The 25,186-nt window shown below is 41.7% G+C and overlaps 1 protein-coding gene across 1 annotated transcript in view; it reads right to left on the bottom strand.

Moving 5' to 3' along the window:
• Nucleotides 1–412: 412 nt before the first annotated feature.
• The window catches only part of CRISPLD1 (cysteine rich secretory protein LCCL domain containing 1), a 108,389-nt gene continuing 83,615 nt past the window's right edge, over nt 413–25,186 (bottom strand). The window contains exons 8-15 of the mRNA XM_040354449.1: nt 23,630–23,690; nt 20,177–20,243; nt 16,865–16,995; nt 16,685–16,728; nt 16,524–16,596; nt 8,111–8,186; nt 4,908–5,041; nt 413–1,308 (exon numbers count right to left, since the gene is read on the bottom strand). Coding sequence (XP_040210383.1) covers nt 1,257–1,308; nt 4,908–5,041; nt 8,111–8,186; nt 16,524–16,596; nt 16,685–16,728; nt 16,865–16,995; nt 20,177–20,243; nt 23,630–23,690 — 638 coding nt within the window. The 3' untranslated portion in view covers nt 413–1,256. The remainder of the gene's footprint in view (nt 1,309–4,907; nt 5,042–8,110; nt 8,187–16,523; nt 16,597–16,684; nt 16,729–16,864; nt 16,996–20,176; nt 20,244–23,629; nt 23,691–25,186) is intronic.

The following is a 25,186-nucleotide window of genomic DNA, read 5'->3' as shown; positions in this document are numbered from 1 at the left end:
ATGTTTTTTTTTTTTTTTTGCTCTACATACCTCGTATAGCTATTTTCTTAGCCGGCTTCCGGGTAGTGAATCTCACGGGAGTAGGCGTTCCTATGCAGCAGTTAGTGATTGACGTGATGACAAAAACTACCCAACCGTCGCATAATGAGCGTCATGAGTTGCCGAAAGAAGCCGAACGTCGAGTCGGCGCTATACGGCGCCTGCGCACCGAATTTCGGCTTCTTTCGGCAACTCGTGACGCTCCTTATGCGACAGGGGGAGTCGTTTTTGTCATCACGTCAATCACTAACTGCTGCATAGGAACGCCCAATCCCGCGGGATTCACTACCCAGAAACCGGCTAAGAAAATAGCTATACGAGGTATGTAGAGCAAAAAAAAAACACTGGCATACTGTCAATGTCGAGACTGAGCTCAATGTAATGTTAGAAAATTGTTTTTACGGTGAACCCCCGCTTTAAACAATTTCATAATATCAGTTTTAGTATAGGTGACCAACCTAACATTTGCCTCAGTGGTAGGGGCAGTATCTGTCAAGCATTTCAAACGAAGGGCAACATCAATGCCATTTTTAAATATATTCATGTTGTATATTTTCAAATTGCAGAACAGCAGATGCAAAATTACTCCTATAATTACATGATGGTTGTCTTTAAAAGTTAAGGAAAGAAAATAACTTTTAAGAAACTGATATTTTAGGCCTATCCTTCAAAAGTTATACAACTTTCTGTATCAATTGAATGAAGCAATAATACTAAGATGTATTGACCATATTCACAATTTCAAAAGTTGATTTGGGTATTCTATAGCTGATAGCAGCTGCCCAGCAATTATGTTTCATATCTGTCTTTCATCAGTGACTCTCGTTCTTTCTATTAGCATGAGGCAAATATAGGAAATAGAAAATTGATAAAGACAGCAGCAGAAGCACTGCTTATTATTAACATATAAAGTATTCCTCACCAACTGTGGCATTAAATGTATGTTATGTAAAGATATCGTTTTTACAACACAAGTGGTACCATATAGCTTGAATGCTGACAAGGGACAAATTACAGCAGGAATTTATAAAATACATTATTTCTCTTTTTTAAATTTTCTGTTTTTCATTCTGCCAAAATATTCTATGATCCACATACATACCGTATTATATTAAAATGGGTGCTATATTCTGTACAACAACAATACATCTTTATACAAACTTTGAAACAGTTACTCCTTGATTGCTGAGCTTTCCAAATGCTTCTTTTCAACAGTTTCAGATGACGGCGAAGATTCTGAAAGCCTTGCTGCCTAGTGGATTATGTAAACTGCAGAAACAAAAAATAGGACACTCCTAGTAAAAAAGTTTTTTATTTAAATCAAGTAATTTTTATTTTATTTTGTTATTGCTTGTTACATACAAAAGTATAAAGGGGTTGTAAAGGTACAATTTTTTTTTCCTAAATAGCTTCCTTTACCTTAGTGCAGTCCTCCTTCACTTACCTCATCCTTCCATTTTGCTTTTAAATGTCCTTATTTCTTCTGAGAAATCCTCACTTCCTGTTGACCTGTCTAACTCCACACAGTAATGGGAGGCTTTCTCCCTGGTGTGGAGTGTCGTGCTCGCCCCCTCCCTTGGACTAAAGGAGAGTCATACATACATTTGCATAGGGTACAGAGACCCATCACCATACAGAAGAATGTGGCTTCTCCCTGCCCTGCCTTCTGTTAGTTGCATTTAAAAAAATGAACAAGCTTCTGACAAAACAGCAGAAGAGAGGAAGGATTAGGGTGGTGATCCTCCATTCCCTCTATTATACACCTATTCTTGACAAGCAAAGACAATGTTCCTACAGAGAACAAACACCCTGTAGGAAAATATTTACATCTCTTCCCACAGAGGATAGCACTACCTTCATCACCTCCTGCCAAATGGTAAATGGAATTGATTGTATAAGACAGCATATTGATATCATAAAATAAAAGCCAACACAGATTTGAAAGTTTGCATAGATGCACCATTTTAACTTACAATTGTAAAGTATTTGCATTATTAAAAAAGTTAGTTCTGCTTTAAGCAAAGCAAGTGCATTAAATGTCAATTATTAAAATAGAAACAAAATAATGAGTTCCTTATAATAAAATGCTATATAAATCACGTATGCACTCTTATAGAATTTTGTATGCACCTGGTATTATGGCTTAACTGATCAGCTTAGAATACTTATAGGAAGCAAAGTCTAGATGGAGATTGTGAGCTACAGTGAATGACTGGTTTTCTTCACTCATTGCATGCCTATGGCAAAATAGTCTTCAGATGCTTAGAGGAAAGTATCGTATCAAATATTACATTATACACAGAGGGAGAAGTGAACCGCAGAGCTGCTCTGACCTATAAGCAGCTTGCTAGGCTATGATTTATGGGATTACAGGAGACACGCATTTATGGTACCACAGCTTCTCCTGAATTCACTTAATACAATCAGTTACACAATTTAAGAAGTAACAATGGTGAGTCTATTCAGCTCTTTGCACACAAACACAAACATGCATTTGTGTCAATTGCTGCATTTTAATGGATATGCTTAGAAATAATTAAACCACATGTTACTTTTTCTCCTTTCATCTATTAGAGCTATTACCACTTGCAAAAGTCCTAATAATAAATGATTTAAACAATTAGAACTACAGACATAGCTATTTTAAGGACATATGGTGCACTATAAGTGTGATTTCCTGACCGATGTGTAACATTTTTATATGTTAATAAGTGTTACTAACAAAAATAGGGTACCGGACTTCTAATGTCCAAACTGTTGCTGCTAGCCCAATACTATTAGAAAAAAAGGGGAAAGGAGACTCCCAGGGGCTTATGCACAGCTGAAAATATAGGGGACCCGTATGTGGCAGCCAAATGGTTACCTGCATATGGTCATTGTGAGATATAGATATGTATATGTGAACATCATATATCAATTGCATACCAGAGCTCTTAATGTTATGTATTGGATCCATTTTTCCTCATCCTTTTATGTACAACAATTTGATACATATTAATAAATACATTTATAAAAACTTTATTCAAGAGTCTATAATTTTTTCAGCTGCGCATACGCCCCTGGGAGTCTAATTCCCCTTTTTTTTCCAATAAGTGTTACTAAACCCACAACAGTAAAATCAGTCTGTATATGCAGTAAAGCATACTTGTTATACTCAATGTGGAACCTAAGGGGTTAATCCTGCATACTGTCTAAAACTGGGGGCACTCTGCACATGCTCAGTTTGGTGTTTATTGCTAGAAAGTTTTTTATATCTTGGGAGGGTGCATGTGATCAGCACAGGTCCAATCAGCACTGTCCAGACAGAGGGTCAGGGGTCCTGAAGCCTCATAGGTCAATCAGAGGAGAATGAAAACTCCTCCTACAAGCTTTAACCAGACACTAATAGAAATCTCAGGACTGCTATATACTGCTGATGAGAAAAAGGTATTTAGCAATTTATATTTACTAAAATGATTGCATTTCCATGTACTGTGGAAGACCAGATATAGTGAATGTATGGTGCTGGGTTTAGCAGAAATGTAAAGCCCAACAGAGGTACCACATCTGTCAGGGGTGATTGTATGCCTCCCATTGAATTGACGTCCTGTACTATGACTAAAGGAAATACTCCTTCAATCAGGAGAAGGTTGCAGTTTTCTGGGTGAAAGGGTCAGACCTTTGAAATCTGCAACTAGGCCTGCCATGTAAGTGACCTCCTGTGTTCCTCTCTATTGGGGGAACACATGACAGGGTCAGTGTTACCCAAAGATTCCTTTGATCTGAGAGACTGTGGTGAGTGATTAAACTAGAGACCTTTTCTTCTGCTCACCTTTTCTTCCAAACATTTTTGAAGGAGTGGATCCACATCATGCGGTTTAAAAGATACCTGTACTCAGACATATATAAGTTGTATTTGCTAACCTTTCTTTCCAACATGCCAGTCTCCTAGCTTTCAATGCTGATGTTAGTACTTGTTTAAGTCACAGACAGAAAAAATAGGCAGAAAGGAAGTTCTGACTTAACTATGACTTTCTTGAATTGAATGCTTTCCAGGTCAGTGACCCATACAATCCTGAATCCAGAGACAGCCAAACAGCTACCGTTATCAAAATTGGCTTAGTAATAGCAGCCTCCACATTTCTCCCAGTACAAGTTTTATTTGATTAAAACAAACCTCTGCTACATAACATGAAATAAGTTGCATATTTAATCAAACAAACAAGGACAACCAGATTAGTTATGGTGAGATAGAACAAAAGAAACAAATATTGCTCCACCAAACCAGTGTGAAGCACAGTAGATCCTTCTTAAAACAGAATGGGGGAGATTTACCAAAACTGGAGCATTTAGAATCTGGTGCAGCTTTGCATAGTAACCAATTAGCTTCCTACTTCAGCTTGTTCAATTGGGCTTTGGTAATAAAACCTGGAAGCTGATGGGTTTCTATGAACAGTTGCACCAGATTTTGCACCATGCAGTTTTAGTAAATAACCCCAATGTATCTGCAGGTCTCGCTTTGATCACCACTTCCAAAATAAGGTACAGTAAGTGGAGCCCTGAAAATCATTCCTTTATGCCCATGTGCATACAGAACTTTCTTCATACTTCTTAGAAGCCATTGCTTCCATTCCATGCAGTGCACGGATAGCCAAAAAGCAAGAAACAGCTATGTGTAGTTTGAAATAAATTGCTCTATAATATTATTCTGTATCTGTGCTGAAAATCAGAGGTTCTGGATGCAAAGTTGACCCAGGGGCCTAAACGAACAATTTGCATGACTTCACTACAATTTTGAAGGGATTAACTCTTTATTTTTGGGATTTAGATGACGGTGAGACAAGGAGACACATTCTGTTTTCTGAAGCCTCTGCTATATATAAATTTACCTCTCTGAAGTGATCCCATTCTGGGTTGATCCAAAGTAGTGTCTCTTCTTATCAATTGGCATAACGTCCACGTAGCCTCCTTGAAGATTGCGGACCACCCCAGCATGTAGAGCTGCTTTGCAAATACTAGATATCTGTGGCAAAAAGAAGGTTTGGATTATTCATACATTCTCTCCTTAGTTAATTGAAGACTAAAAAGGAAACAGGGACAACTGGATATTCCCTCATTGCAGGAGTCTTCAAAGGGCAAGCCAACTGAACAATCTATCCTTTTTCAGTATTGACCAGTTTTCCAGTCCTTACTGATGAAAGGAACCCCCAGAGCATGGTGTTCTCAGGGTGAAGGGAAATGTTGGGTTTGTGCTAGCATTTCCCCTGATGGCCAAAAAAGTTTAATAAAATTCTCATCTGATCAGAGAACCTTCCTTCAAGTGTTTGTTGAGTCCGCCACATGCTTGGCTTTGTTCCCAGTAATGGCTTTGCAGTTTCTTCAGTGTTTTCTTTGGTGTTTTTGCCGCACCTCGTTATTACCCTTTTTGCCCAGTTTGTAGTAATGTGCGAGTGGCCTTCTCTTGTCAGATTTGTAGTGGTGCCGTATTTTTCCATGTTGCTATAACTGATTTAATGGTGCTCTGTGAGATGTTCAAAGGTTGAGATTTTTTTTTCTAATATAACCATGATCTATACCTAAGTGCTCAGTGGTGTTGCAGTGTCATGTGTCTTTCAGAATAGGAGTATTGTATTTATACTGAATTCATGTGACAAATATTGTGACGTTTTGAATGCACATAGGTGGAACTTACATAATCATCTAAAACATGGGATCTCTTTTTAGGGGTAATAATAGCAGTGATTATAGCAAAGGGGGTGAATGCATATGCAAACTCAAATTTGATCGTTTATTTATTTTTTTGTCTTGAATATTGATTTTGCCAACATATTTCTGCACCTTTAAGGTCATTGGCATGTTGTGTACATCACATGGTACACAGCCTCAAAACATTTTAATTCCAGGATGTAATGCAACTGAAAAAACACCAAGGGGTGACTACTTTTGTAGGGCACTGTACACAGTCATTTAATAAACCAACTAAAAAACAGTCACTATGTTTAACCCCAAGCTCCAGGAACTAAATGTAACCCTAAATTCCAAGTGCCCTTTAAAGTTAAAGTGTATGTACACCCTAGCAATGAACTTCTTTTAGTTGTTCATTTTGGTTTGCTAAATGTGCCATTGAAAGTGTTTTGCTACATCTGTTTTATGTGCAAAAAATACCTGTTGATTTTTCCTGGAATTCTGTGAGCTGCCAACTTCCTGCGCTCTCTACCTGGCACAAGGATGGGTTATGGAGATAAAGAGAAGGGAGGAGGAGAGGTCTGTGTTTTTTTGTATCCTTAAAAAATGAAGTAGGCAAGGCTGACACCATGTTTGTGGAATTGAGAGCCAAAAACACACTGAGCCGGATGCAGATACCTGAGCGTATCTGTCCGGCCGGCGTAACGTATCTCCGATACGTTACGCTGCTGTAACTTTGGGCGCAAGTTCTGTATTCAGAAAGAACTTGCGCCCTTATTTACGGCGGCGTAACGCATGTGTTGTGGCGTAAGGCCGCGTAATTCAAATGGGGATGTTGGGGGCGTGTTTTATTTAAATTTGACCCCGCGTATTTTACGTTTTTTTTGAACGGCGCATGCGCCGTTCGTGAAAACATCCCAGTGCGCATGCTCGAAAATCCACCGCAAAACGTCATTGCTTTTGACGTGAACGTAAATTACGTCCAGCCATATTCGCGAACGACTTACGCAAACAACGTAAAAATTTCAAAACTTGGCGCGGGAACGACGGCCATACTTAACATAGGATACGCCGCACATACCCCTCATATAGCAGGGGTAACTTTATGCCGGAAAAAGCCGAACGCAAACAACGTAAAAAAAAAGCGCCGGGCGGTCGTTCGTTTCTGAATCGACGTAAATACTAATTTACATATTCCTTGCGTAAACAAACGGAAGCGCCACCTAGCGGCCAGCGTGAAATTGCAGCCTAAGATACGATGGTGTAAGACACTTACACCTGTCGGATCTTAGGGATATCTATGCGTAACTTGATTCTATGAATCAGGTGCATAGATACGACGGCCGGACTCAGAGATACGACGGCGTATCAGGAGATACGCCTTTGTATCTCTTTTCTGAATCCGGCCCACTGACTATAAGGTCAGTTTACTGAAGGCAAATAGGCTGTTCACTTTACAAGGAAAGTTGCACTTTGCAAGGGAATTTTCCCCAGAGATTAGTAAATGCAGTGAAAATTCACTTTGCAAAGAAAATAAAAAATAAACTTTCGCTTGAACATGACGATGGAAGTTAGCAGAGCTTCACCATAATGATTAAACTCTGGGGAAATGTTCTTTAAAAAGTGATTCTTTGCTAAATGAACAGTCTATTTGCCTTCAGTAAACCAACCCCTATATTTATAGCAATCCAGATTTGTTTGCATTTGCAGCATGTTTAATAGGAATTAAATATGGGGACATGTGCATAGTTTGCAGAGATGTACAAAGCATGTTTTTTTTTGTCTTGACATACACTTTAATATCTGTGTTCTAAAATTGATCTAGATACCGCTTGTTACAAACATTTTACAGGTCTACATGTCCAAGATCACATGTCTGCTGAGGTCAGAGGTCTCCAACTCGGGTCAAGAAGGTTTAACTTTATGCGGTCTTCCCATATACTTGCCTGGAGGGCTCTGGTCAACTACCAGTTTTAGTCTGTGGTTGGTATCATATAGCCTAAGTGAGCTCTTTTATTAGGACAGTTTGTTATTGCAACACAACAGGTGTCTTAGGCAGTAATCGCTGTCAAGGATATTCTAAGACTACTGCACTTAAATGTGAAAATCGCCCACAGTACACATTATGCCAAGAAGGTATTCAGTAACTAATTAATCCTGCAGAATAAAATAATCCTAAAGATGTGCACCTTAAATGGGTGACATTTAGCATGATAAAATGCTGTGTATTTTTTATGTGCAAGCTGCAAATTTAAAAAAAATTAAATATGACCTGAAATTACAATAAGATGTTAAAGCTTATATGAGATTTTAGTTGGTGTGAGTTTACATATACTTTAAAACTTCTATTATAACGACAGGTCTACATTTTTTTCTAAACAGAATACTCAAAAATTAAAGTACTTACATCAGAATAAATGCGGGTTCCAAAGACTCGAGCATAATGTGGACTTGCTTGAGCACAATTACGTGGACAGTATACTCTAGGAGAAAAACAAGTTGTAGAATGTTATTCATTAACTCCATTTATGTATCTAGTTTTGGGTTATACAGCTAGTGTTGAAATCACATATCACTGACCAAGCGCTATGAAATTAGGCACATATATAAATTAGCCACTTTATTATTAGGTAAACTTCTTCAATTGCTTGGTAGCACAAACTGCTAATCAGTCAATAACATGGCAGTAACTCAATGCATTTAGGCATATACTGTAGACAGGGTGAAAACGACTTGCTGAACGTACAACAAAAATGGCATGGGGTCCCCCCCCAAAATCCATACCAGACCCTTATCCAAGCATGCAGCCCGGCCACATGCCCATAGCAGGCCACATGCCTGCAACATGTGGGGAGAGGGGTGCTTTGGCCCCTACACCCCAAAGTACCTTGTCCTAATGTTTATGGGGACAAGGGCCTCTTCCCCACAACCCTGACCGGTGGTTGCGAGTGTCTGCAGGCAGGGGGTTTACCGGAATCTGGAAGCCACCTTTAATAAAGGGGGTCCCTGGATCCCCCCGCCCCCCTATGTGAATGAGTATGCATTTTACCCCTACTCATTCACCCCCAAAAAAGCAGTGTAGTGTAAAAAAAAAAAAAAAACATTTTTAATAAAGGACTTGTCAAAAAACAGTTCCAACATCAACCATGATGTCCGTGGCCCAGATGAAAAAAAAAAAAACGCTCCTCCACTGACGCTTGCATCTGCCGTTCTGTCAACTCTGGTGTTTGACAGTTCTCATATAACTATGGGGTGTAGCCATCAGATGATGTCACCCAGAGGCCACACACCCTTGTAGCATCAAGGATCAGGTTGTGGGGATGAGGCCCTTGTCCCCATCAAGATGCCTTGGTGCCTTAGGGTAGGCAGAGCCCCCTGCCCCAAAGCACCGCCCTCATGTTGAGGGCATGTGGCCTGGTATGGTTCAGAAGGAGGGGGGCCGTCCCCTTTCCTGGTCTGCCCTCTGCATGCTTGGATAGGTGTCTAATATAGATTTTGATTTTTTTTTTACATTTTGGCATGGGGTTTCCCCACAAAATCCTCAGGTCTGGTATATATCTGGGGGTGGGGCTCTACGCCATTTTATTATCTTTATTGTCTGAAAGTCGGATCAAAAATCAGATCAAGTTCATTAAAGTTGCATGGAAATTGGTTCGATGTCAGACTGAAGCTGCAGGGCAACGCCGAATTGACAGTCGCACGACTTTTGTGTCACACCAGTGTGAACCAGGCCTTATGCAACACCATAGACAGCCAGCTATTCAAAACCCTGGGCATACTCCCTATGGATTCTTTTAAAGTGGTTGTACCCTCTGTACAACCACTTTTACCTACAGGTAAGCCTAGATTAAGGCTTACCTGTAGGTGCTGGAGATATTTACAATAGAGATGTGCGCCAATGTCTACGGCGCATGCGCCATAGACAACGGCGCAAGCGCACTTTAGAAACAGCGATTGTGACATTTCTAAAGGAGGCGATGGCCATGACTGGCGGCTCCCGCGTGCGTGCGCCGGAGTGACGTCACGCAACTCCGGCCAGTCACAGAGCCAAAGTTCACAGCCCCCCGGAACGAAGAGGGGTGAAGAATGGACGCTTCCTGCACAGGGGACAGAGGTGACATTGCAGGCTTTGGTTTCAGGTAAGTGACACATATTGGGCTACTATGCGATGCATAGTAGCCCATTGTGCTTTACCTTTGCAGGGAAATAAAGAGGAAGTACTTTCTCTTTAAGAGACAGCACAGAACAGCTTGCTTTGCATCTCAGTTTTTCTGATAAAAACCTTCAACTCAGATGCCACAGCTCTGACAATTCATTCCAGTTGAGTAAACTTTTTCAGCACAGCTGAAAAATAATCATGCTAATAATGTAAAATAAATAAATCAGAGCTTAACCGTCTGGCTGGAAATAAGACAATTTATTTGTTCTATATGCATGTTTTACTTGTGATCTTTTTTGTTTTAGTACTAACCACAAAATGCAAAAAGCAAACATATGTTCAAAACCAATATACATTCCATTTAAGAAAAGTGGTAAAATTGGGACAGTTAGACCAAGGCTAGGTCACCAAAATGACCTTAAACAGGATATATTTTTATCGAAACTATGTGAAATAATAAAATTTAAATTTAGAAATGAGAAATTCTTAGTGTGTACGGTATTTATTTTGTTGTAGCACAGCAACATGTCCGTTTTCTTGTGAAAAGTTCAGGACAAGAGCCACAGATGTAATTCTTCTACAGTAAATGAGCAGTGCCAGCACAAGGCCTGCACTGCGTATCAGATTACTTCATTTGAAACTTCATTCACTGCTGAACTGGAAGGCAGGATACATGAAATAGCCACAGGCATAATAACCTGCGCGTAGGAGGGGATTTCTGTGGACCTATAATCATAACAAATAACACAGTTTCAAATTGCAGCCATAAGAGAGTTTGGAGCAAGTCCACGCTGCCACAAAGACATTCCATGAATTATTTACACGTTTTCCGTTAGGAAGATAAACTTAGAACCTCATTCTTTCACACATATGAAACCTTTAATACAATTAGAAGGTTAAAACATTAATATCTTGCACACAGAGTCTCAAAAGGGAGATTTAAGTTATTTTCACACATTAACAATCAACTTCCTGCACAGATGTATCAATCTACACTCACCGGCCACTTTATTAGGTACAAATTGCTAATCAGCCAATCACATGGCAGCAATTCAATGCATTAAAGACTTGCGGAAAATAAAAACGAGCATCAGAATGGGCAAGAGAAGAGGATTTAAGTGACTTTTAACATGGCATGGTCCTTGGTGCCAGATGGCTGCTCTGAGCATTTTCATGCACAACCATCTCTAGGGTTTACAAAGAATGGTCCGAAAAAGAGAAAATATCCAGTGAGCGTCAATTGTGTGGACGAAAATGCCTTGTTGATGTCAAAGGAGAATGGGCGGACTGGTTTGAGATGATAGAAAGGCAACAAGAACTCCAATGGCCTCCAGGGGCAGTGTAGATTTCCAGCCAAGCAGGTGCTACAATTTTACACCATGCCTACTCCCCCCCATAAGGTTATGACACTACAGCTCATATTGTCAAATGTGTTTAGCTAATGATCTATTAAAGGACAAGGAGGGCACCAAAAGAAGGGGCAGGTGGGTATGAAGAAAGGCTGTGATTTCTGGAAAAGGTATGAGGGTAGGTATTATACATTGCAGGCTGAACTCAGGGGGTGGAAGAAAAGGTACAAGGTCTGTGTGAAGCCCACCAAACCAATTTACAATCGGTTGTCTAGAGCTCCTTCTGTGGTTGCCACTGCAACAAACTCAATGCTTCCCAAAATAAATTGGTTGGGCCTAGTGGCCAACCACTTGATCTGAAAACTGTCACATGACAGAGAGGCAACATCTGTACTCCAACTGATACCCAGTATTGGCTCAGGCTCCAGCCTAAACTGGGTATTCTGGTGGTAAGGGAGGGAAGAGCAGCAAGAGGAGCACAGGACAGATGAGTATATAGTGGTTGGCAGGTGGGCTTTACGCAGACAGGGTCACTTTGTCCTGGATGTCTCATTAAGACCATAAAAAAATTAAAAATAACTTTTCATGAAAATTTTTACATTTGGCCATCTTTTTGTTCACCGCTATTAGGCTCCATGCACACTGAAGCTGATAAACTGCAGTTTATTGGCGTTTTGGCTTTTTTTTTAACGCCCATAAACTAAACTCTATGTTAGCTTATGTGTCCATGCACACCTGGGCGTTTTTTAGTGTTAATGAGCTTTGGAGTTTATTGGCTTTTTTCTGAACGCCCAAAATTTGCGTTCAAAGTGCCGTTTTTTCGGAGGGAAAAATGCTCAAAAACGCCCAAAAAAAGCTTAAAAACGCTCAAAAACGCTGGTGCCAGCGTTTTTTTGCGTTTTTTATCCATTGAAAAAAAAAAACTAAAAAAAGAAAAAAGCTACACTCAAAAACGCTGATTAAAGCGATTGCAAAAACGCTAAAAAACTTTGAAAGGCTCCCTGCAAAGCTACTGGCGTTTTTTTATAGCTTTTATCAGCTTCAGTGTGCATGGAGCCTTAACAGCGAACTACAGGCTATTTTCTTTCCTCTGTCTACACATACCTTTACCACTATAGTGTCTCAAAAAGATTATATATATATATATATATATATATATATATATATATATATATATATATATATATACACACATATACACACACAAACAATAAAACCTTGGTTTGCCAGCATAATTTGTTCCAGAAACATGCTTGTAATCCAAGGCACTTGTACATCAAAGCATTTTTTTTAAAGGGTATAAAAGAGAAGAGAGGCTCCTCTAAGTGTGGCAATATGTTGCTAAATGTTGTACCTTCATTAAATTTAACCATATTGCTAAACTTAGAGGCTCCTCTTTTCTTTTATATACTCAGTTGTGATATGACCCTACTCTTATATCAAGACATCACTTGTATATCAGGGCAAAATGTATTAAAACATTTTGCTTGTCTTGCAAAACGCTCTCAAACCAAGGTTTCTCTCTCTCTTTCTCGATATATAGATATATCTAGATATATCTATAGAGAGATATAGATTATTTCTTTAATAAAGGTTTCTCAATTGATTTTTACCATACCCATATACAGTAGATTCTATGCACCTCAAACGCATACTTTGCTCCTCTAAAGTCTTTAAAAACATGTACATGCACGGGAACCATGTATATAATCAAACATTTGCAAAACTTTCAGTAAGTTTAGATCTGACTGTCACATTACAGTTAGAAGACTTCCAGAAAGCTCTCTGCACTACTTAAAACATGTCGAAAGTCTGCTAAATCCTCCTAGCAGATTGTTAAAAGTGATAATCACCAATCCACATGTGTGCTTAACATCACCAAGTAAATGATTTGTAAACTTTTGCTATACCCAATGGTCTTATACAGACAGGGGCCATACATAATTAAGATATGAATTTCAAGATATAACTGGTTGTAGATCTCTGCTCATCAGTCCAGGAATCAATCAAGCACATGATGGAAGCAGTCCAACACCAGGAAATGCCAATAATAAAGTTAATAGTGATGGTGACATTGGCCCATCACTGTCTGGAACAAAATACAGACACTTTTGCCCTGTACACACGATCGGTTCGTCTGATGAAAAAATCCATCGGTCCGTTTTCATCAGATATCCGATGAAGCTGACTTTCATCAGTCTTGCTTACACACCATCGGTTAAAAATCCGATCGTGTCCAACGCGGTGACGTAAAACACAACAGCGTGCTGAGAAAAATGAAGTTCACTGCTTCCGAGCATGTGTCGACTTGATTCTGAGCATGCGTGGATTTTTGACCGATGGATTTCCTCACAGACGATCGCTTTTTTCTATTGTTTTTTTAACCATAAGAAAATTTTAAAACAGGGTCTATTTTTTTTTACCGATGGGAAAAAAAACGATGGGGCCCACACACGATTGGTTCGTCCGATGAAAACGGTCCATCGGCCTGTTTTCATCAGACGAACCGATCGTGTGTACAGGGCATTAGAGGTGGCAGAAGCTGTCTTTTAGTAACGGGGCAAAAGATGTACAGGAGACACAACTTTACAAGAACCCCAAATTTGCATGTGAGAATTTTAATCCCTATATCTGCTTTAATATGTTCATGCAGGGCTTTTTTTCAGGGGGAACTTGGTGGAACTCAGTTCCACCACCTCTGGCTCAGACCCTTTGGTGCCTGCTCACCACAATCACTTGTAAACACAGAAGTCTGGTTTTTCTGTGTTTACAAGTGACAGCTTTGTAACCCCCCTGAACTCTGCACTCTGTATGTAATGCAATTCTGGTATTTAATGCCCCTTTAAGACCCTTCTACTGTTTGTGAAATCTGAACGGGTCGTGGTTGAGTTCCTGCACCTATTTTCTGAGAAAAAAAGCTCTGTGTTCATGTATCCAGTTTAATAGTTTTTAGGTAGTATCAAGTGTACCTTTAGAATAAATTATGTTTTTCAACCTTCGTAATCTAAAATTTTCACAACTGAAGTATTTGTAGGTAACACTCCAGCTGTCACAGAAAAACATGTCATATTATGGAAGAATCTGTTCATCAACAGCTGCAGTTATATGTGTTATAAGGTCTATGTCCCATCCTTCCTTCAATCAGCACTGATAATTTTCCTTTTGGAATGACTAATGACGTCATTCAGTAATTATATTTCAAAATTAGCACTAACACCCTTCCCATAAGTATTGCTTGAATTTACTGGAATTGACAGGAAGACATCGTTTTCTCCTCTGCAAGCTACACCTAAAGGTTAAAAGTAGGGTAATGCTAACTGTCTATTCTAGGAATTTGACGAGCAAGAATGCACCAGATCATCATAATAAGAAAAATGGCAGCTAATGAATGATGTAAAACATTTGGAAAGAAATCATCAAATATTATCTTTGCTTTCAGGATGGAAGTGGGTGGTGAACCAAAGACCATAAAGTACATGCAACATTTAGAAGCGCAATAAATCTACACATACCCAAATGCCTTTGATTGTGTTAGAATGGTAGGACAACAGTACAGGCCATGAAACATGGAAAGCCATATGAATGGAAGCTGGATTGAAGTAATTTAAATTGCCTGGAAAAAGGAGTTTGGCTAAAATAAAAATTTAAACTACAAAACTTGTGACAGTGCCGACGCCCTTGCTCAGCATCAGCAATGACACACTCTTGGGCTCTCCATGGCACAGTCCTATACTTCAACAACAAAATATGCAGCTGCTACTTAATATCATATGTCTATGTCACTCATGAAACCAGTAAAATGGTGCAGCCAGCAAGTGTGCATTGCACAAGGTTGCAGGGCAGTCACGATGTGACCACGTTCACTTAAATAAGTCACATTTGGCAGCAGGGCGGTAGGATTGTTGCCACATTCACAAAGTAACCCTGTACAGCTTATGTATTAGGTTTGGTGGGCAGTCAGGGGGTGGTAAAAGCATAGCTCAACCTCCTATTTTAGAGTTCCTTGGCCGCATGTCTGAATGAGCCCTAAAATAAGAATTCAGTTTGGGTTTGAAGTGGTTCTAAAGCCTTAAAGGGGTTGTAAAGGTAACAAAAAAAATCCTAAATAGCTTCCTTTACCCTAGTGCAGTCCTCCTTCACTTACCTCATCCTTCTATTTTGCTTTTACATGTCCTTATTTCTTCTGAGAAATCCTCACTTCCTGTTCTTCTGTCTGTAACTACACACAACCCTGTAACTGACCCTCCTGCTCGCCCCCTCCCCCCTCAAGAGGCTTTCTCCACACCAGGGAGAAAGTGTCACATTACTGTGTGTAGTTACAGACAGAAGAACAGGAAGCGAGGATTTCTCAGAAGAAATAAGGACATTTAAAAGCAAAATCGAAGGATGAGGTAAGTGAAGGACTGCACTAAGGTAAAGGAAGCTATTTAGGGATTTTTTTTTTACCTTTACAACCCCATTAAGTTTTTTTTTACCTGCATTCAGGTGGAGAAAAAAAAAGCTTCTGCATATGTTCCCCCAGCCCCTGCTTATACTTACCTGAGCATGATCTCAACCCAGCAGCGCTGTGCATGAGAGCCGCCTCTCTCCCGGCTCTGTCACTCCTCACTGGACAGATTGATAGTCAATCAAACGCTTTGATGAGGGAGCAGGGGGCGGGGCCAAAGCCCCCTGTCAGTGTCAATGGAGTGAGCCGCTTCTTATAGGGGCACTTGCCAAAGAGGAGGAGCGTTGGCAGGGAACCCCAGAAGAGGATTGAGGCTGCTCTGTGCAAAACTATTGCACAGAGCAGGTAAGTATGCCATGTCTGTTATTTTAAAGAGAGGAGGAGGAGTCCCCTCCCATTAAAAAATTAAAAGTCAGCAGCTACAAATACTTTAGTTGCTGACTTAATATTAGAACATTTACCTGTCCTGGAATCCAGCGATGTTGGCACCCCAGTTGATGTTTCCATTGGCTCTCGGGTGCTGCCGCCACCATTCGTAGTGAGGGAACCAGGCAGCGAATCCTTGCGGCTTCCCAGCTGGTTTCCTACTGCACATGCGCGAAGCACGGTTTCTGAATTTTCCAGAAGCAGGGGTAGGAAGTAGAGGGCCAAACTTCCGAATGATCGTGCTACGATCTCCCGGAAGTGGCGACAGGTACCCACTCCCCACCTGAAAGGTGCAGGATATGGCACCGGGAGGGGGGGGTCAGATAAGCGGAGCTTCCACTTTTGGGTGGTGCTCCGCTTTATTGATTCTATTAGGAAAAAAGGAGTACAAGACAGAGTTTTCTATTGGTGTATTAATGTAATAATGAATTAAACTCACCTGGGACAATGTGACGCTGGAGCCTGAAAAGGGCACATTTGTTCTACGGTTGTTTCACACGTCACAGCCTGAACTAGAAAACACATGATTATATGGAACTATTTAGCTTACACATATAACACAGCATACAGAACAATGTTTAAACAAGATAAAATACTCACATGCTACTTTGGAAATTGTGAATGTGTTTGCAGACTGATATTTGCTGTTGGATAAAAAAAAAAAAAAAAAAAAAGTTAATACTTTAAATGATGAAATTGTAACATATGTTACATGCACCGTTGTAATCTATCCTATTATTATGTGTTTTGTTGAATTAAAAAGTGTCTGACATGGCTCACCCGATTGACTGAATTCCGTTTCTATAGGATTTGATGAAATAATTTCTTCTTCCTTGTCTTGTGACATCCACCCATCCTCCATCATTGTCTATTATACCAGCATGTATGGCTGCTCTGCAAATACTTGATTGCTGCAATAGAAAAAGTCTCACTAATTGAATCAATACTACAAACAGTAACATTTGCCGAGATCACTATTATTAAAATGGGCCATTGAGTTGGCATTAATACATTCCTGGCATGTCACGATATACAGCAACTGTACCATTTTTTATAAAAGCTCCATATTGTATCATTAAAGAGCAGTAGTTGAGCTCTAGTGATAGGCTGAGCTAGTCTGCTGCAGGCAGAAGGAAGCAATTCCTCAGTCTCCTCTCCCCATTGATCAGACTGCAACATTTGGAGCAAGTCACAAGGTGGCAGGCTGCAGCATGGGGGAGATCTGTGTCAGAAATACTGTATGTACCCGGAGGGTGATCTACATTAAAAAAATCTCCATTGTCCTTGTAAATATGTGAATGTATGTCTAGCGGTATCTAGGTAAACCCAATGATCACGCATTTGTAATCTGCGCTTTATATTAATAAAGTTGTTTTTTCCAAGTAAAAAAAAAAAAATACTGTATGTCAGCTGCATAGGCACCAGGATTTATTTGGTTTTATCATCTGAGCCAGGATGTGATACTAATGTCTGAACAAAGACGGCCTGGTCCTTCTGGAGAGAGAAGCAGATGAGGGCATTGTTAGAGGGAGTACTGTGTTCTCTTGGAGAGGTAATACATACCTGTAAGGCCCTGTACACACAATCAGTCCAAACTGGTGAAAACGGACTGAAGGTCCGTTTCATCGGTCCAAACTGATGATGTGTAGGCGCCATCAGTCAGTTATCCTTCGGTCCAAAAAAAATAAAACTTGCTTTAAAATTGAACTGATGGACTGATAATCCGATGGTTAGTACGCAAAAGCATCGGTTAAAAACCTGCGCATGCTCAGAATCAAGTCGACGCATGCTTGGAAGCATTGAACTTCGATTTTTTCAGCACGTCATTGTGTTTTACGTCACCGCGTTGGACTCGATCGTTTTTTTAACTGATGGTGTGTACGGTTAACCGATGAGAATGGTCCTTCAGTCCGTTTTCATCAGTTTGGACTGATCGTGTGTACAGGGCCTAAGGCCCCTTTTACACCAGCAGGCTGATCGGGTGTGCCTGTCCGTTTTTTAGGGGGACCTGATCGGACCACACATTGTTCTCTATAGGGCGGCAGATGTCAGCGGACAGCGCTGTCACCCGCCGTCATCCAATCCGGTCCGCTAAAAACGGACGAAAGGGGATATGTTCGGCATCTATCTAGCAGATTGGATTACAATCGGATTCAAACGGACATGCAGTCTATTTCCATCCGACCGCCCCATAGAGAGCACCATGCTGAGTTCCTGTCTGCTCTGCATAGCAGGGTGAGCACGGACCTGTCATCTTCCTGCTTAGCAGGGATCAGCGGAGAGATTCCCCGCTAAACAGGTAAATCCGCGTGGACAGATTCCGCCCCCTGGGAATCGGGCCTAAGTCTTAAGCCAGCATACCAATAGATTTCTCTACAACTACGTTGTCGGATGTTCCCCACTATCAGTGCTGCTGGTTATAGCCTGCAGTGAGGATCAGTGTATTGTGTCAGGGAACTTGTGTCAGAATACAATAGCTTAGTGGGAAGGAATAACTAGGTTCCCCCATCCACCTTGAATATGCAAATGTGAGAATCTAGCGATTGCTCCTCGCTGGTTGAACAAAAAAAAAATTACTCGTCTATGGCCAGCCTTATACTTGCACAAAAAAGGAATTTATTAAAACTGGAGCAGACAGAATCTGGAGTAGCTCTGCATGACAACCAATCAGTTTCTATCTTTCGTTTTTAAAGCTTTAGAGCCGGTTCACACAGGGGCGACTTGAAGTCGCCCCAAGTCGCACAACATGTCAAATTACATTGAAGTGATGGCAGCCGTCTAAATGTACACTACTGAAGTCGCTCCGACTTCAGAAAAGGTTCCTGTACTACTTTAATCCGACTTCTAGGCGACTTGTACCCATTGATTTCAATGGAAGTCGCCTCCAAGTCGGATTCCCTGTCTTAATTGAGGCAACTTTTTAGGAAGTAAAGATAGTTTTCTTGGCAAACCCCTCCCTCCCACAGAGCTGATTACTCTTTGATTGGCCACTGGCAAAGTCCCCTGTACTGGAGGCGACTTTAAGTTGCTCCAAGTTGCGTTGTGGTTCACGCTCAAGTCGCACTGAGGTCGTCTCGCAAAGTTGCGCACAAAGTCACGTTGCCCCTGTGTGAACTGGCTCTAACTGAAGATGAATAAACTGATCTGTTGACATTCAAAGCTTCTCTAAATTCTGTCTGCTTCAGTCTTTATGATTTTCCTCCATAATGTATCAATATATCTGATGGTGGGCTATGCAGTTGAAAACAACGCTTAAGGCCCCTTTCACGCAGGGCGGAACTTGCCACCGGATTCGCCTGCTCAGCGGGGGTTTCTCTTCACTGATCCCTGCTGAGCAAGCAGATGACAGGTCTGTCTGCTCTGCTGATGTAGAGCAGACACAGCCCGCTGTTCTCTATGGGGCGGTCAGATAGAAACAGAGCACCTGTCTGTTTCCATCTGACTGCCATTTGATCCGCCAGACGGATGGGGAAAGGATCGACATCCATCTGTTCTTAGCGCACAGGATCAGATCGGATGTTGGCAGCTGTTAGACCCATGTCCACTGACATCTGTCGCTTCATCGAGAGCAATGGAGGTTTCCGATTAGGTCCGCCTGAAAAACGTACAGGCGGTTCCTGATGGAATGTTCGTATGAAAGGGGCCTTATAGTGATGGCTTTACATGTATAGAAAGGCATAGCTGTACCGATTACTTATAACTTGTATTGTCAGTTTTACAAATTATTTAATCAGTTAATGTGATTATTGATAGGCAATACAAAGGCCAACACCTGCTTGTTAAATACAGGAACAGGTGGAAGAAAATCCTGTTCCAAAGACAACTTTTCAGAGAGCTGTATGCATTTGTACCTGTCTGAAAGAAGCCTCTTTTGTGATTTCAGTAGAGGAAGGGAATAGAAATTCCCCCAAACAGGATAGATAACAAAAACAAAAATCTGACAGCGGTAATAATGTTCCCTATTCTATCCAAAAAAATGTGACCATAAATATACTTTAATACAAGAGTCAAAGTAAACTGTACAGTTTAATTCTCTATTATTCCTTCAGAGAGAAGCATGGTTTCTGTGTTGGAGTATGAAGACCTACTTACCATCTCATAATGTACACTTCCTATTACTTTTGCTGTGTTCTCCAAACAGCCAGCTGAACATTCATATCTGTGAATTCAAACATCATAAATGTACCTTATCATTTTTATAGTAAAAGGAACACACTGATCAACAGTTTATTTGCACAGTATACAGCAGTATACAGCAATTATTATCCATATTAAGTATTAAGCTGCTTGGTTCAAGTCCTGCTCTAAACCTAGATGCAAACTAGACCATATGGGTGATTATTAGGGTTGTCCCGATACCACTTTAAGATCGAGTACAAGTACTGATACTTTGTTTTCAAGTACTCGCCGATACCGATACTTTTTTTTAATGTCATGTCACAGTTTCTCAAAGCACAATACAGATTAGGTGGCACTGATATGCAGCACTGATAGATGGCTGGCAGGCACTGACAGATGGCACTGATGGCTGGCACTGACAGATGGCACTGATGGATGGCTGGCACTGAGAGATGGCGACATATATGGGCACTGATGGGCAGGCACTAAATCGTAATTAGGGAAGGCTGACTGCAACGCCCATCCTGGTACTCCATGCACTCGGCCGCATAAAAGCAGCAGCGGCCATCTTGTTACACCAAGCTCATATAGTTTGAGCTGGGTGTAACAACTTCCGCGACCAAATGTGACGGCTCCGGTCGCCGATCACAAATGATAATGCGGCTGCACCCTGAACTCTGTACTCCCGGCCAGCTTACTTCCTTCAGGACTCACTCGACACTCCGCCCGCTGACTCTGCCTGCTGACTTCTCCACGTATCTGCTAAGGCATCAGGAGCATTTGTGCGAGTACAAGTACTTGCGCAAATGCTCTGCATTGTTCCCACTAGTATCGGTACAACCCTAGTGATTATCAATTTAGCATTTGGCTGACACTTCAGCCAATGGACTGTTATCCCCAGTGAAAAAGAGACACAAACACCGGAGCTCCTTGCTATATTGATTTTAGTTTATATGGCCTTCAACATCAATGGAAGGGATCAAGCAGATGTTGGCCCACCCAAATTAGATCTTCACAAAACACCAGATCTTCTATTCCTGAAAGGTGGTAAAGAATTGGAGGGTCTACAATTTGCTAACTCCATATTGAAAATAAGTTCCAAATAAAAAAAAACCCTGCTAGTATTAAAAAAAGTATTTAAAAGAGAAGAATGGGCTTTGAAAAAACAAACAAACAACCTTATGCTCACCTAGGAGGACTCAGCATCGATCCGATGCTGTACCTGTCCCCATCCGGCTCTGCGGTGAGAACCGAGTGATCAAACATTGCTGATCGCTCAATTACCCCCTCCGTTCTAAACAGAGAGCCAGGACTGTTGGTCATCGCCTCTTCGCTCTGCCCCTCCAGCGCTGTGGAGAGGGTAAGAGCAGCTGGCTCAGGCTCTTTGCAGATCGGTGAGAGACTGAGCCAGGTTCCAGTCAGGATCTTTTCAGAGCCTGAACTGGCTCTGTGATGTTAGCCGACAGACTTAAAGGGATTTTAAACCCTTGTGTTTTTTCACCTTAATGCATCCTATGCATTAAGGTGAAAAAACACCTGGTGGTGTCTGAGCTATATAAAAAAAAATGCCAATTTCTACCTTATATCAGAGTGTCTCCCAAGCCCATGTGATGCCTCTTCCAGGCAGACAGCTACAGCGGGAGGGGCCGAGAACTCCCGCTGATGTCAGCCGGGAGGAGGGGAGGAGAGAGAGCTGAGCGGTCATGTGAACGCCAGGAAATGCTCTGATATAAAAAAGGTAGAAATCATCATATTTTGCACATACACTGGGACACACATGGTATCGTTATTTAACAGAGGGGATGGCATGAAGTTTGGTGCCTCTGTTCAATGTTTATTGGTCTGTGTTGATACAAAATTTAAATAAACACCTATTAAACAAAAAACACAATGGGGGAGGGATATTATATGTAGTTTAATAGAGGCTTTGTCTCCTTCTTATTCTAAGACACAGGTTGGAGGAGCGTGACACAGCCTGTGACTGACAAAATTCTGCCCCCAGCATGTTATTGCCAAAAAAATTAATAATAAAGATTTGATTTCAAATAAATATTTGTATGACCAATTAAAAATGTTTATTGATCTTATTTATTTCTTACTCTGTATTCATTTTTTTTTATGTTGAACATGTGACCAGCAACAGAGGACTAGAAGCTCCTCCTGCTCATGTTCCCCTGCAGACAGGCTGGGAAAAATCTGGGTAATGTGACAGCTGTATATCACATAGGATAAAAAGTTCTTAGGCCGAGTACTCACGAGCAGACATGTCCGATGAAACCGGTCCGCGGACCGTTTTCATCAGACATGTCTGCCCGGGGACTTCTGTTCGATGGCTGTACAAACCATCGAACAGAGGTCCGCGTGTAAACAATACGCGGGGCATGTCCGCGGTGTCGCCGCGTCGATGACGCAGTGTCGCCGCGACAATGACGCGGCGACGTGGGCGGCCTGCCTTTAAAATGCTTCCACGCATGCGTCTAAGTCATTCGACGCATGCGAGGGATGGCGGGCGGCAGGACATGTACGGTAGGTACATGTCCGGGCGGACAGGTTTCCAGCGGACTGTTTTAAAGCAAGTCCAGGAAACAGTTGTCCGCTGGAAACCTGTCCGATCTGCCCGAAAATGGTCCGCTCGGGCCTACACACGGCCAAACATGTCTGCTGAAACTGGTCCGCGGACCAGTTTCAGCAGACATGTTTGGTCGTGAGTACGGGGCCTTAGAGGTTTTGTTATATTAAAATAATTACAGTGCCATCATCCACATACAGAAATAGAAGGAACAATGTACCGTATTTATCGGCGTATATCGCGCACTTTTTTGCCCTGAAAATCAGGGCAAAATCGTGGGTGCGCGATATACGCCGATACCCGCGCTGTGTTTGAACCACTGCGCCGACATATACCGAGCGCAGTACACTCGGGTATAGTCGGGCAGGCTCGGCTCCTCTCGCGGTCACGTCCTGTGCGTCCTGTATGTCCTTTACGCGAGAGGAGCCGAGCCTGCCCGACTATACCCGAGTGTACTGCGCTCGGTATATGTCGACAGAGTGGTTCAAACACAGCGCGGGAAGCGGGGAGCACACCACGATGGCCGCAGAAGGACGCCGGACCGGACGAGGCCACCGATGGACGACGGGCAAGACACCGACGAGGGGCATCCAAACTGTAAGTATTTTTTTTTTCAGGAATTTTCCTTCAAGTTCGGGGGGGCAAGCTATACGCCGGGGCGCGTTATAGCAAGATAAATACGGTAATTTAAAAAGTGAGTATTTAGTATCACTTTAAGTTTAATTCCATTTTGTAAATGGTACAACAGTCAAATGAAAACCTCATCAGCATTAAGAATATTTGGGTGCCAGAATATACATGCAAGGAGCAAGGATAGATCTTTTCTGATTGCTAGTAGATTGCTAGTAGCTGATTACCTGTTGCACGTTGTCCCTTTACACTGGTCCCTCAGTCGTACTTCACAAGACACGATTTGAGCTGTAAATTCCAAGAAAAACATTATTCACATGTACCCAACACGCATCAAAATAATGGGCACCTAAAGTGGAACTCCAGCCTTTTTCTTTTTAAATTTTTCACAGAATAGAAAAAGGCCCCTTTCACATGGGCACCTCTGTGGAACAGATTCCACTTGCTTAGCGGGGGACAGCTCCGCTGATCACCACTGAGCAGGGGGATGACAGGTATGCAGAGCAGACACAGACACAGTCCCGCTCTCCTCTATGGGGAAATCAGATTGGATCTGGACCACCTGTCCGTTTTCATTCAATCCTATCCGATCTGATCCTCCAGACGGATGGAAAATAGGACCACCATCCGTTTGGATTTTACAGGCAGGATTGGATCAGATAGCAATGGATGTCGAGGACATCCGCCGCTCCATAGGGAAGACTGGAGGGTCCGATCAGGTCCACCTGAAAAACTGACAGGAGTATCTGATCGGACAGCCCATGTGAAAGGGCCTAAAGAGTTTGACCCTGTTTTTCTTGCCATTTGTGTCCCCATTGGTCGGAAGTCCTGCGAGCCCCAGCCATCATTAGCAGCACACCAAAGATTAGTGACCAAGTTGGTCTGAGCTTACAGAAAAATAGTAAAAGCCCAACTACGGGCAGAAGGAAAATTATTAATAATAATTATAATTATTATTATTATGTTAAACGCTCACCATGCACTGGACTGCATCTGGTGTGAACCAGCCCTGAGTAGATTTAATTACTGCCTAATGAATTTACTGTAGCTGCACACTTTTGGACTTTTGATAGTCCATACAGAGCTTTATTATTAGATTAGAAACAGGGTAAAAGTGCATCCCTCTAACTCAGTGGTTCTCAACCATGCTAGTGCCGTGACCCCTTGATAAAATTTCCCAAGTTGTGGGGACCCCTAACAGTAAAAATTTTCATAGTGTGGGTTGTCAGCACCCAAGGCAAAGCAAGTAATTTGCGCCCCTAACCCTTACATTTGTGAAGTATTAAAACCCCTATGGTACATTTTAGTATGTACCACTCTTTGTTCTCCTTTCTTTCCCCTTTTATCTCTCTATCCTAATTTCTTCTTCTATTTTTTCCCCCATCCCTCAATCTAGCCGTCTTTCTTGCTCTTTCTCTTGATCTTTCTCTCCCTTTTATTTGGTGTTCCCCCTATTTTGCTTTCCTTTCCATGTAATCTCTATTTTTAGTCCTTCCCTTACTCCTTGGGGGTGGGGAGTTGCGATTAGTGGCAGTGGGGGTGGGAGATTTGGGATGAGTGGCAGTGCTGGTGGGAGATTTGGGATGAGTGGCATTGCTGGTGGGAGATTTAGGATGAGTGGCAGTGCTGGTGGGAGAGTTCTGATCAGCCAACATAGGTGCTCTTGATCAAGGTCATTTGCTGATCTGAAAACTGTAGTGGGGACTTTTATGGGAACTATAATCACAGGTAGTGCTACTCACTATGTCTCCCACTTCACATTCCAGTCAGCTGACCTAAAGTCT

The sequence above is a fragment of the Rana temporaria genome, chromosome 5 (genome assembly GCF_905171775.1).
Source record: "Rana temporaria chromosome 5, aRanTem1.1, whole genome shotgun sequence".
NCBI classification, from domain to species: Eukaryota; Metazoa; Chordata; class Amphibia; order Anura; family Ranidae; genus Rana; species Rana temporaria.
The sequence above is the reverse complement of the archived record's forward strand: the minus strand, read 5'-3'. Positions and strand labels throughout refer to the sequence as shown.